General features: G+C 42.5%; 1 protein-coding gene across 3 annotated transcripts in view; it reads left to right on the plus strand.

Moving 5' to 3' along the window:
* LOC132774511 (cadherin-18) overlaps positions 1–13,924 on the plus strand; it is a 768,567-nt gene that overhangs the window by 610,401 nt on the left and 144,242 nt on the right. For all 3 annotated transcript variants that reach the window (XR_010909825.1, XM_060774682.2, XM_060774681.2), the window contains one exon: positions 9,342–9,461. Coding sequence is in view for 2 of the 3 variants with exons in the window: in XM_060774682.2 (XP_060630665.2) it covers positions 9,342–9,461 (120 nt within the window). In the remaining variant the exon portion in view is untranslated. The remainder of the gene's footprint in view (positions 1–9,341; positions 9,462–13,924) is intronic.

Genomic DNA, 13,924 nt, shown 5'->3' on the forward strand with positions numbered 1-13,924 from the left:
GGTTTTCTGTAAACTGTGTGACCCGTATACCATGCTGCTGTGGACAAAGTCTACATAGGGACCACCAAGCGCAGCGCCCAAACACAAATCAAGGCACTGCATACTACTTCAACCAGAGAAGTCAGCCATAGCAGAGCACCTGATGAACGAACCTGGACACAGCATATTATTTGAGAATACAGAAATGCTGGACCACTCAAACAACCATCATGTCAGACTAAACAGAGAAGCCATTGAAATCCATAAGCATGTGGACAATTTCAACAGAAAGGAGGAAACCATGAAAATGAACAAGATCTGGCTACCAGTATTAAAAAAAAACTCTAAAATCACAACAGCAAAATAACAGAGAGGAAACAATCATAGACAGCTAATCACCTCTCAACAAAAGGTTCCCTCAGGCACTAAGAAGCCACACCAAAAAAACTGCCAGGCCATCAAATGCTAATCAAGGTGGTCAGTTGAAACATTTACACCTAGCTCCAACAGACAAGAGTTCTTTGTCCCACCCTGGTCATTTCACAGATATATAAAAGCAATTTTCCTAGTTCCAACAGACCTTACAACCTCTGAGGATGCCTGCCATAGGTGCAGGCGAAATGTCAGGAGAGCATAGAACATAACCATATATCCCGAAAAAACTTACAGTAACCCAGCGATTCTGGCCTTGAAAGCCTTCGACAATACAATGTCTCAATGGCCTGCTGTTTACTTTTTAGAGTGTTCAAAAGTTGACTTTAGAAAGGACAGAGAGAAGCTGCACCAGCTGACCATCATGAGATTTTTTTTCAGACTACAGTTGGGGAACAGTGTGTGGGGGGGAGGTCAGTAACTTAAGTGTTTTCCCCCCATTCTGTTCACTTCTTAGCCTTCCTGTTCAACATTGATCTGTTTGAGATTTTAGCAATGCGCCAAAAGGATGGCAAGTCATGCATACAGATTTGCATTCTCAGCTGACATTTGCCTTTTTTTTATTAAACTGCCTCATTAAACATTAAAGATTTGCCTGCAGAGATGTAGATTGAAAGGCTTTCCCCCTTTTTCTAGCTTTCCATCAGCATATAACTTTGCAAATTTCCCGTGATGAAGAAAGAAAAGGAATCAAGGAATAAAGTTGCACAAATCTATAGTTATCTCCATTTGCACTGACTCTGAAAAAGCAGGGGTGAAGTGGTATTTTAGGTCCATGCCATTTTTGCATGTATGTGTTTATCTTAAGGATAAATGAGACTTTCATTTAGTCAATATTTCAGAATGTTTGGGGGAAAGCTAATTGATTTGTTAAATTATTAATATCTTGGATTTCCCCTAACATAGTTTAGCTCTGCAGATTTCCTGATTAACACTTAATGTAGTCTTACAGTTTAAGAAATTAACAAGTTTAGGTTTTTAATGGGGGGGGGGGGCACTTTCTGCCAGATTCAGTAAGGCAGGGGAGCCCCAGCAGGAGATGGTTTTGAAACGGAGGAAATGCATTATGTGGCTTTGTGCTATTTATTTATTTATCGTATCACAAGTGAACCGAGGGTACAGTTGTAATGTATTTAAAAGTTTAAAAAACTTGGCATTGGGCTAAATGTCCTTTGACCAGTAGCTGGCCACTTGGAGTGCCTCTAGTGTTGCTATTAGATGGTCCTCCATTATGCATGTGGCAAGGCTCAGATTGCATTCTGATAGGTGGTCTGTGGTTTGCTCATCTCCACACTTGCATGTCATGAACTCCATCTTGTGGCCCCATTTCTTAGGGTTGTCTCTGCATCTCGTGGTGACAGAGTGCAGTCTGTTTAATGCCTTCCAAATCACCCAGTCTTCTGTATGCCCAGGGGGAGTCTCTAATTCAGTATCAGCCATGGTTCGAGGTTCCAGTTTTTAGCCTTTTTGCTTTGTGTTGATTTGTGTGTACTGATCTGCGCGTTGTCTATTTGAGATGCAAGAAGGTATTGCCTAGAATGGAGTAATGGAATGAGGTTGGAAATTCTCAATTCTTGTAAAATAAGTTTTTCCCCATTTTGAATATTTTCCATCCCTATTCCTTTCTCCCTTTGGGGGGGGGGGGGGTACAAAATGTGCGTAGTAATCTTTCACAAAAAGGGATTGCCTGCCAACCCCCCAAAATGAAGACACCATACAACAGTTGTGGGTTAAAAACTCGGCAACTTTATTAACTGTTACTTAATTAAATCTATAACTGAATCTCTGTATCAGGCTAGCATGGACATGTAGTGAATAGCCAAGGTGGTGTCCCTTCCCAGCCTACCCCTCAGCTAAGTAGGGTGAAGCACCCGGTCCCCTGCTGACCTAAACCAAGGTGACCTTTACCGAATGTGTTGGAAGAATCTTCCCCAAGGCAGTTGATGTAAGACCCTCCCCATTTCAAGCCATTTTTCCTTAAGTAACTTCAATTAGTGTAATAACCAATGATGCTTTACATTAATGGCCTTTGCACCATAAGAGGGTGTCTTGGGTGCACACCGAATATGTTTGCTTTCTAGCTGTTTTTCCGGGAAACCTATTTAAAGCACCACCAAGCCCAATCTGCCCCCGGTAACAGTATAGGGTAGGCGAAAAATCCCTCCTATAATTTAGGCGGGGAAAAAATCCTATCCACTTACTTACTTAGGCGATCCCTCGTTGGACGAGTAAGATGGTCTTCCATCATGGGTTTCCTTGTGGGTCCGCATGTGGCTGTGGAGCCCTATTCTTGCTCTGCATCTTCTTCCGCAGTGAGGGCATTGGTTTCCAGGTGGAAGGCGGTCCCGGTCGGGGTTGGCTTGACGCGCCTTCCTCCTGGCACGTTTCTCTCTTTCACCCTCCACTCGTGCCTCCTCGAATTCTGCAGCACTGCTGGTCACAGCTGACCTCCAGCTGGAGCGCTCAAGGGCCAGGGCCTCCCAGTTCTCAGTGTCTATGCCAGAGTTTTTAAGGTTGGCTTTGAGCCCATCTTTAAATCTCTTTTCCTGCCCACCAACATTCCGTTTTCCGTTCTTGAGTTCGGAGTAGAGCAACTGCTTTGGGAGACGGTGGTCAGGCATCCGGACAACATGGCCTGTCCAGCGGAGTTGATGTTGGAGGACCATCGCTTCAATGCTGGTGGCCTTTGCTTCCTCCAGCACGCTGACGTTTGTCCGCTTGTCTTCCCAGGAGATTTGCAGGATTTTCCGGAGGCAGCGCTGATGGAATCGTTCCAGGAGCTGAATGTGACGTCTGTAGACAGTCCATGTCTCACAGGCATATAGCAGGGTTGGGAGGACAATAGCTTTATAGACAAGCACCTTAGTATCCCTACGGATGTCCCGGTCCTCAAACACTCTCTGCTTCATTCGGGAAAATGCTGCACTTGCAGAGCTCAGGCGGTGTTGTATTTCGGCGTCGATGTTGACTTTGGTGGAGAGGTGGCTGCCAAGGTAGCGGAAATGGTCAACATTTTCTAATGTTACACCATTAAGCTGTATCTCTGGCATTGGAGAGGGGATGGCTGGTGACTGCTGGAACAGCACTTTGGTTTTCTCGATGTTCAGTGACAGGCCAAGCTTTGTGTATGCTTCTGCAAAGGTGTTGAGAGTGGCTTGTAGATCTTCTTCTGAATGCGCACAGACGACATTGTCATCAGCATACTGGAGTTCTATAACAGATGTTGTTGTGACCTTGGTTTTGGCTTTCAGTCTGCTGAGGTTAAATAGCTTGCCGTCTGTCCGATAGATGATTTCCACTCCGGTGTGAAGCTTCCCATCAACAAGGTGAAGTATCATGGCGATGAAGATGGAGAATAAAGTTGGGGCAATAACACATCCCTGTTTGACACCCGATTCCACCTTAAATGGGTCACTTTGGGAGCCACTGCTGTCCAAGACTGTTGCCATCATGTCATCATGGAGGAGCCGCAGGATGTTCACAAATTTGCTTGGGCACCCGATTTTCTGGAGGATGGTCCAGAGAGCGCTGCGATTCACTGTGTCGAATGCCTTTGCAAGGTCGATGAATGCCATGTACAGAGGTTGGTTTTGTTCCCTGCATTTTTCTTGGAGCTGTCGTGCAGTGAAGATCATGTCCACAGTTCCTCTGGAGGGGCGGAAGCCGTTCTGGGATTCTGGGAGGATGTCTTCTGAGAGGGGCAGAAGGCGGTTTGCAAGGATTCTTGCGAGGATTTTCCCAGCAGAGGTTAGAAGGGAGATACCTCGATAGTTTCCGCAGTCTGTTCTTTCCCCTTTTTTGAAGAGGGTGATGATGGTGGCATCCTTGAAGTCTGCTGGGATTTTCTCAGTCACCCACACTTTTTCTATGAGCTGGTGGAGTTGGTGTGTCAGCGCAGGTCCTCCCTCTTTAAAGATTTCAGCAGGGATCCCATCCGGTCCGCTGGCTTTGTTGTTCTTTTGTTGGCTGATGGCATTGCTGACTTCTTCCAAACTAGGCAGTGCTGCAAGCTCATCCCTGGTTTGTTGTTGCGGGATTTGTGAGAGGACCTCTTCGGCCACACTGGAGCTGCGGTTTAGGAGGCTTTGGTAGTGTTCTTTCCAACGTAGTGCAATTGCGTTTTGGTCCTTCAGGAGTTTGGTTCCGTCTGATGAGCGTAGAGGCTGTATGCCATGGTTTCTTGGCCCATAGATGACCTTTGTGGCTTTGAAAAATCCTTGAGCATTATGGGTATCTGCCAGGTGTTGGATTTCTTCAGCCTTCTTTGTCCACCAGATGTTCTTGAGTTCTCTTGTCCTTCTTTGGACCTCAGCTTTTGCACTGGCGTAGATCTTTTTCTTAGCAGCACAGTTGATGTCTCTCTGCCATGTTTGGAAGGCTTTCCTTTTCTTGCCGATTAGCTGTTGGATCTCGATGTCATTTTCGTCAAACCAGTCTTGATGTTTCTTGGCTTGGTATCCAATAGATTCTTCGCAGGCTTGGATGATGGAGGTCTTCAGTTTGTTCCAATGTTCCTCAACATTTTCGGGGTGTACTGTGGGTAGATGGTCCTTGAGTGCTGTTTGGAGATGGGCTTGCCTGGAGGGCTCCTGAAGGGCTTGGGTGTTCATTTTGCGCCTTGTCTTTCTTCCTTGGAGTCTGCGCTTGGGGGCGATCTTGATAGCCATCGTGGATCGGATTAGCCTGTGGTCGGTCCAGCAGTCGTCAGCACCTGTCATGGCTCTTGTGAGGAGTACGTCACGCCGGTCTCTGGCACGTGTGATTACATAGTCTAAGAGGTGCCAGTGCTTTGACCGGGGGTGCTTCCATGATGTCTTGAACTTGTTTTTCTGGCGGAAGAGCGTGTTGGTGATGACAAGGTTGTGCTCCGCACATTTGGTGAGAAGCAGGATGCCATTCGAGTTGCTGTTTCCAACCCCGTCTTTTCCGATGGTCCCTGGCCACAGGTCGAAGTCTCGCCCGACTCTTGCATTGAAGTCCCCCAGGAGAATGATTTTGTCCTCCTTAGGTATCCCTGATAGGACGGTGTCCAGCTGACAGTAGAATTTCTCCTTGATGTCTTCGTCAGCATCTAGTGTTGGTGCATAGGCACTTATGATGGTTGCCCGTTGGTTTTTGGCAAGATCGATTCGGAGGGTTGAGAGTCGTTTGTTGATGCCAGTGGGTGCTTCGGACAGATGTTTCACCAGATCATTCCTGATGGCAAAGCCAACTCCGTGCATTCTTTGGTCTTTTTCGGGCAGTCCCTTCCAGAAGAAGGTGTAGCCTCCTTTTTCTTCCTTCAGCTGTCCCTCTCCTGCTCTCCGGGTCTCCTGAAGGGCTGCTATGTCGATGTTGAAGCGTCCCAGCTCCCTTGCGATGATGGCAGTTCTGCGTTCGGGGCGTTCACTGTCACTGTTGTCCATCAGAGTCCGTACGTTCCACGTACCGAAGTTCATTTTCCTTTTTTGGCCGCAGGGTGGTGACCCCACTGGACGCGGCAGTCCAGTCAGGGATAAGTGAGGCAGACTATGTTTAGGGCACCTTTTCTAGCCCCCTCCCCGTGTGGGGTGAGCAGAGTGGGTCCTAAAAAGGGCTGCTCAGTCGCGGATACAGCTGCCGAACTACTCAACTGCCTCGGACCTTGAGGTAGAGCGACTGAGTCCGTACCCACCGCCCATGTGCCAGTCTGTGACTAGGGGCTTCCAGATTTCACAGTCCTGCCCCCGTCGCCACTCGCTGATCGCCATGGGACTTTGGTTGCTTGGTTTTTATTTTCTTTGGAAGACGCCTGTGCGTGGGTTTTTTTAATGTGTGGAGGTCAGTGCACAACTGAACAACACACAGTCTTCACAGATGAGGTTCCACTGGTGATGTAGTTTAACACAATGACCATGGCTTCTCAGTCTGTTGCAGCCTTCTTCCGCCTTCGCAGCCGTTGTAACATGTGCCATGTTATCCTCCGCCTGCTCCGCCGTTGAGGTCTTTGGGTCTTCGGACTGTGCTTGGTCTGGGACCTCCCCCGCGGCCACTCCTGGGAGTGCACGACTCCAGTTGTTGTGCCCACAGGTTCATCGGAACACGCAAGCCCCCTCACCACGACAAGGTGACAGTCCATCGAGGGGGAATCCTATCCAGCTCCCTAAGGCAACCAATAGTTATACTGTTAATGGGCGGGTGAGGTGGGTCGACGTCAGGCGAAGACTGAGCTGGAGGTGGGCTAAACTCCTCCGGCTCTGCCCCCAAAGTAGTTCCGGCAGGAACTACTTTGGATTAGTTTCTTCTTTGGGGGGAGAAGGCAAAGCTCCTTCCCCTCTTCAGCTGCGCCGTCAGGGGAAAGAGGATTCCCTTTCAAAGCTCTCTCTAGATAGCTTTCAAAGTGAAACTCAGCCATCTTAAGTCATCTATCTGTAAGATATGGTGCCAGCTTGGCTGGTGAGTTAAAGTAGTTATTTTGACACTACTGACATATTTTATTTCATCAACAAGTATACCTGATCAGGATAGAAATCTAAAACAGTAGTATTGAAGTAATAAGATACTTCAATACTACTGAGGCATGTTTTCTAAATAAGCCCAGCCAGACATTATGTATTACACAAACACACGTTTTGTATTTTACTAGCTAAAATATTTTTGCAGAATGCATCTCCAACACAGCTTTAAGTCCTTGACCTCGCCTTTTAGAAATTAACTATGCTGCTTATAATACCCAGTCTGTAGCTTCTAAAAGTGCATATGGGGATAATTTGAAATGTTAATTGTACACTAAATAATGTAAGCTTCTGTGCATCCAGTGAAGGCAGGGGGAAAGTATCTTTTTTAAAGATATGGCAAACATTAAATATGTTTTTAAACTATTCATGGGGGAAAGATAAAAACCCACTTCCAAATGACAAATGACAACTTCTTGGGTGTGTTTAACTAGAGTTTTGAATTCTGGGTATTAGCATATAAAGCACTAGATGTCAACTGCCACACATTGCTGTGGCCCAGTCTGGTGATCTGGAAAATAAAGTAACGAGAAATTGTTGGTTTCTAATATATGTAAATTCATTATGCTTGTGGGTAAACAGTATTTCTTGTTGTTTCTTTGTCAATGTTGATGTAGAGGTTGTCTGGTTTCCCTACTCTGGAACATGCAACATATAATAGTCCTTCTTTAGGGGTCCCTTTCAAATCTGTGATACTATATCTGTTATATACATGTATGTGTGTGTGTGAATCATATATATCTGTTATATACATGTGTGTGTGTGTGTGTGTGTGTGTGTGTGTGTGAATCATATATATCTATATCTATGGCTGGATGGCTCTTTGTCAGGAAGGCTTAGATTATGTTTTCTTGCCATGGTGAAGGGAATTGTACTGGATGGCCTTAAGGCAGCATTTCTCAACCTGGAGATTGGAACCCTTGGGGGGTTGTGAAGTGGGGGTCAGAAGAGTCACCAAACACCACCAGAAAACACAGTATTTTTTTGTTGGTCATGGGGGTTCTGTGTGGGAAGTTTGGGGTTCAAAATGCTCTTTAATTGTAGGTGAACTCTAAATCCCAGTAACTACAATTCCCAATTCTCAATGTTTATTTTCCCCAGACTCCATCTGTGTTCATATGTGTGCATATGGAGTATTTGTTCCAAGTTTGGTCTAGATCCTTCATTGTTTCAGTCCACAGTGGTCTCTGGATGTAAGTGAAGAAAAACTCCAAAACTCAAACTCAATGCCCATCAAACCCTTCTAGTGTTCGCTGTTGGTCATGGGATTCCTGTGTGCCAAGTCTGGTTCAATTCCATCATTGGTGGAGTTCGGAATGCTCTTTGATTTTAGGTTAACTATATATCCCAGCAACTTCCAAATGACAAAAGCATTTTTAGTTATTGTCACTCCTTATGTTAGTAGGTGTCTTGTGGCCAAATTTGGCAGCAATTCGTCCAGTGGATTTTGAGATATGATGTCACTCCAAACTAACAGAGCATTTATATAGAGAGACATTTTCTACTGCAGTTTACTGTGTGTGTTTCAGGTTTTAATCTAGGGACCTTCTTATCTTGATACAAGGTTTCAGTCAAGTTTCCCAGGTTCCAAAAATATACATATTGAATTGTTGCCCATTGTAAAGCCACTCTGAGTCCCCTTTGGGGTGAGAAGGATGGGGTATAAATACAGTCAATAAATAATGCATATATATTAGCATTAGTATTATTGTTAATGGTTTTGATTTATGTTTATTTAGTTTAAACTTTAACTAAAATGTTGACGTTATTTTAATCTGTAATGTGTTCTAATATGGTCTAACTGCTTTATTGTATTTCAATTATCATTTTTTAAAATTATGTCTACTTCTTTTATCCCAATGTATCTTGTATGTTTTATACCTTGTTGTTAGCTGTTTTGAATCCCCGATGGGGGAGAAAAGCGGGGTATAAATTAATAAATAATGATAATAGCAACATGCCACTTTTCTCCCAGAACTGAGATCTAATGTGGTTCACACGCTTTAAAAAACCTACAAAATATAAACATGAAAAAGCAATTCAATATTACAATTAATAAAATAATTATTAAAATGAGTAAACAAAACCCAGTTAAAAACAATTCCTAATACCATACAGCACCCCTGGCCTACCTTTATGAAAGTGTTTTTGTCTTCCATCACAAGGACAACAGAAATAGGGGAATTCTGGTTGCACTTGGAAGGAAGTTCCAAAGTTGAGAGGCAGCCACCGAGAAATCCCTCTCTTGCATTCCCACCAACCATGCTTGCAGTGGTAGTGGGACAGATAAAAGTGTCTCTCCTGTGGATGTCAGAGTGTGGGCAGGCCCATACAAGGAGATGTGATCTGCCAAATAGGTCCATACAATGAGTCCTTGGTATCTGCTGGGGTTTGGTTCCAGGACCTCTCATGGGATGTTATTATATGTAAAATAACCCATCTTTTTATATATTACAGGTACCTCAGTCCTTCAGGTGACAGCTACAGATGCAGATGATCCCACCTATGGAAATAGTGCCCGGGTGGTATACAGTATTCTTCAGGGACAGCCATATTTCTCTGTTGACCCTAAAACAGGTGAGTTCCTTTTTTCACTCTGTTTGACAAACTAACATCTTACTACTGGAGGGAAGAAACTTCTCAGTCTTCTATCACCATTAACCTGATCAATATATGTGGCTAGGAGTAAGACATTTGAGATTTTGAAGATATGAGATTTTGCTGCCTCAATTAAACTAACCAGTTATACAAGAGCAAATGGGAATGATAGAAATGTGGCCCAGTTATGTTTAACTGATCAACTTGATTTTTGCTTTTCAATGTGATAAGTTTATTCACTGGTATTGCTTTATGTGACCAGGACTGAAGCTGTAAACATAACAAGAAATGGAGTTGAGTGTAATGTTGTCAATGCACATAGCCATATGTTGCTACATTCTAAGGTCTTAATCTATTGTGTTTGTACCTGGCCATTGACATGATAGAATTTCCTTGCTCTGATTTTTTTTTTCTGAAGCCCTCCATCATGTCTAAACCTGCTCCAGAAAATTTCCAAGAGATCTGTTTGTCTATCTCTGTTGTGTGTCTTTGGCATTGAATGTTTGCCATATATGTGTACATTGTAATCCGGCCTGAGTCCCCTGTGGAGTGAGAAGGGCAGAATACAAATACTGTAAATAAATAAATAAATAAATAAATAAATCTGGGATAACTTTTGTGGCCACATGAACTGGAGCAGGGATGGAGGAGAAATCTTCCCCTGCAGGTTTTGATCTATAAAGCCCTATACGGTTCTGGCCCAGCTTACTTGTCTGAACACATCCACCCCTACGTCCCATCTCGTAATCTAAGATCATCCGGCAAGGCCCTGCTCTCGCTCCCATCAATTGCGCAATTGCGTCTGATGGGGACGAGAGACAGGGCCTCTCGGTGGTGGCCCCTCGCCTATGGAACACACTCCCAAATGAGGTAAGATCTGCTCCCTCCCTCCTGGCTTTCAGAAAGAAATTAAAATCATGGCTTTGGGACCAGGCCTTCAGACAGTAGATGTTTGTAGAGTTTAAAGGACAGGGACTAGAATGACAATACTAGTGTATTGAATATAGGAACATGGAAAAACGGATTATGAGATTGGATCTTGATTCTACCTATGAGATGCTAATGAGATGTTATAGTTATGTTTAACTGATTGTTTATTATATCATTGTCTTTAACTGTTTTTAACTCTTTTTATGATGTTGAGCATTGAATTTTGCTATTGTTAACCGCTTTGAGTCACCCAAGGGCTGAGAAAAGTGGTATATAAATGAAGTTAATAATAATAATAATAATAATAATAATAATAATAATAATAATTTCTGGGAAATTTATTTATTATGAATTTATTTAGCAGTCCTATTAGAGCCTGACTTTCACAAGTCAAGCCCCTGTCTATTGGGGATTGTATTTTGTAAAGAAACTCTTTACATCTGCTTGAAATGTATGCATATATGTATGTAGTATTATAATGGAAATGTTGATCCCACTTGAAATGACTCTCATTGAAATGAACAGATCTATTATCCTCTTGCATCATAAACAAAATAGTCACACTGAATCCTTTCTTCATACCAGCTTAGGAGGTAGAGAGGCATTCCAAACACTTAATACTTGGTAGCAAATGGAAATGGTTTTGGTCAATGGCTTCTCTCAACTGGGATGTCAGTTAGCATAACCACACAGAGATTTGAGATTACAAACAAATACAAAATAAAGTGCAATAACTGGGTGTATAAGTGCTGATAATGAGAGCAAAAATATATTTTATATTTCAATGTGATTTTTTTTCATCTATAAGTTCCAGACAATTGGTTACATGCACCATGGACAATGTGATAAAGAAGCATTTATTGTTTATCCACTATGTCATTTTTGTGTTTTCCAGTCTCGTTCTTCAGGCCTTGTAATTCTGCCTCTTAAATGTTGAAACATAAGGTTTGTATGCAGGCTTAGAAATATTATTGTACACCAATATTATAACAAAATAAGCTGCATTTGAGTTCTGTTTATTTTTGCTGGAGGGGTGATGGCGGTACAGTTCCTTTTCCAATATTTTTTAACAAAGAAATGTGAAGCATTAATCAAAAACCTTCCTTGCTTATTTAGACAGAGAGAACTCCCAACTTGTGATCAATACAGCCTTCCTTTGAACACCAGAAACTTCCTTGCTGTTTGATTATGGCCATTTTATATTGATAAAAACGTTGTATTCATCTTTTCCTTCTGAAATATGAAAATGTATCATCAAAATAATACTGGGCTTACAGCTCCATCAGTCACTAAAATATTGCTTTTCAGCAAAAAATGAATGCAACTGTTCTTTCTGAAAAAAAAGGAATAGTTCTGAAGTTATATGTAGCAAGTATTTACAGCATGTTCCTTTTAAATGATTCTGCGGAGAATATTTGTGCATAGGAAGGTACGATATTGTATTGAGGCTTGTGAGTTTATGTTGATTCTACTGATATATAAAGCAATGTTGAGTCATTTTAGATTTGAATTTATTAAGCATGTGAATTTATTAAGCATAGCCCCAAGTCTTTCATTGCTCCTTCCTTCACTTTTTTTTTTTTTACAAAGGAGAGTTTACTGTATCTTGGAGACAGAATTGTAAAATAGGTCAGCAGTACTTCTGAACAATATCTTTTGAACCTATTTTTTAAATAATGCCCTGGTGGCACAATGGGTTAAACCCATTGTTTAACCCAGGTCAGAGGTTCGAATCCCCGGAGAGTACAGATGAGCTTCCCCTGTCAGCTTCAGATCCCCATGTGGGGACATGAGAGAAGCCTCCCACAAGGATGGTGAAACATCCAGGCATCCCCTGGGCAACGTCCTTGCAGATGGCCAATTCTCTCACAACAGAAATGACTTGTACTTTCTCAAGTCACTCCTGACACAAAAAAACCCCTGTATCTCTAGTTAGTCTCCGTGCAGTATTAAATTGATTTTCAGGATTTATGGAAGCAGTAATCAAGTTGCATGTTTCCCATCTTTGGATTTTTTTTTAAAAAAAAAAGTTCTAAGCCCTATTCAAGCATTACTCATTATCTATTTTAGGAAAATAAGACAAAAGGAATGCTTAGACTTGCCAATTTATATTAATTAATTGATTAATTAATTTCTCCTGACATGGGAACCAAGATGGTTGATGTAAAATTTTCATTAATAATTTAAATCTCCTTTAAAGTGAACTACAGATTTATAGAAGCAAGGTGGACTGATTCCAAAGCTTTGTATTGCTCAGGTTTCACACAATAAGAGTCAGATAGTTGTCTCAATACACTTGCTAGTGGGGACTGGTTGTTTTTGTTGCTGTTGCTGCTGCTGCTGTGTGTCCTTCAGTTGTTTCCAACTAAACAACTAAAGTTAACCTATAACAGTGTTTTCTGTGGCCACTGTATGACTCACCCAAGACCACCTAGTGGGCTTCCATTGCCCAGCAGGGATATGGACCTTGGTCATAGTCCTGCACTTAAACCACTTCTGGTTGCTTCTGAGGTGAGAGAATCAGCTGTCTACAAAGACATTGCCCAGGGGACGCCCGGATGTCTTACAATCCTGCGAGGAGGCTTCTCTCATGTCCCCCTCTCATCTACAGAGACACTCGCTGGAACACCTCAGCAAGCGAGAGTCCGAAAGTGGCAGGCTCAAACTCAGCACCTCAATCCATGGGTGATACCAGATGAGAGACTCCCTCCTGGGCACACAGAAGACTGGGTGACTTGGAAGGCGCTGAACAGACTGCGCTCTGGCACCACGAGATGCAGAGCCAGTCTTAAGAAATGGGGCTACAAAGTTGAATCCATGACATACGAGTGCGGAGAAGAGCAAACCACAGACCACCTGCTGCAATGCAACCTGAGCCCTGCTACATGCACAATGGAGGACCTTCTTGCTGCAGCACCAAAGGCACTCCAAGTGGCCAGATACTAATCAAAGGACATTTAATCAACTACCAAGTTTGCAAAATTTGTGGGTTTTTTTATCTGTTTGTTTGTTTTGTTCTGTTAGAAATGTAATACAATGGTCTGGTTGCTGATGACATGATAAATAAATACTTAAACCACTAGACCACAGCTGATGTCAGTGACTGATAGCTTCAATATAAATGGAATAACAGATCGGTCTAAAATCAAGGAACTTCTCAAAAGCATTATGTCAAAAATATGTTCAAAAGATATTGTTCAGAATTACTGCTGACCTCTTTTACAATTCTGTCTCCAAGAAGTTGACATGTAATATTTTCAAACACAGACACAAATAATTTTAGTTAAAGAAACACTTGTCTGTAGTTTTTTTTAAAAAAAAATTATAAATGTTACCCTTTTACCAAATAAATCTTTTCTACATTTGGTCTGAGGCAGTGAAAAGACTTCTGAAATGTATTTAACACCTCCTCATTGCAACAATAATGGATCAGATTTTTAGTATAATTAGAGATAATGAACCAAAAGGAATAGAAAAGAAAATCAAGTCTTTTGTTAAAAATTCCCTTGCGA

The sequence above is a fragment of the Anolis sagrei genome, chromosome 4 (assembly GCF_037176765.1).
Source record: "Anolis sagrei isolate rAnoSag1 chromosome 4, rAnoSag1.mat, whole genome shotgun sequence".
Classification (NCBI taxonomy): Eukaryota; Metazoa; Chordata; class Lepidosauria; order Squamata; family Dactyloidae; genus Anolis; species Anolis sagrei.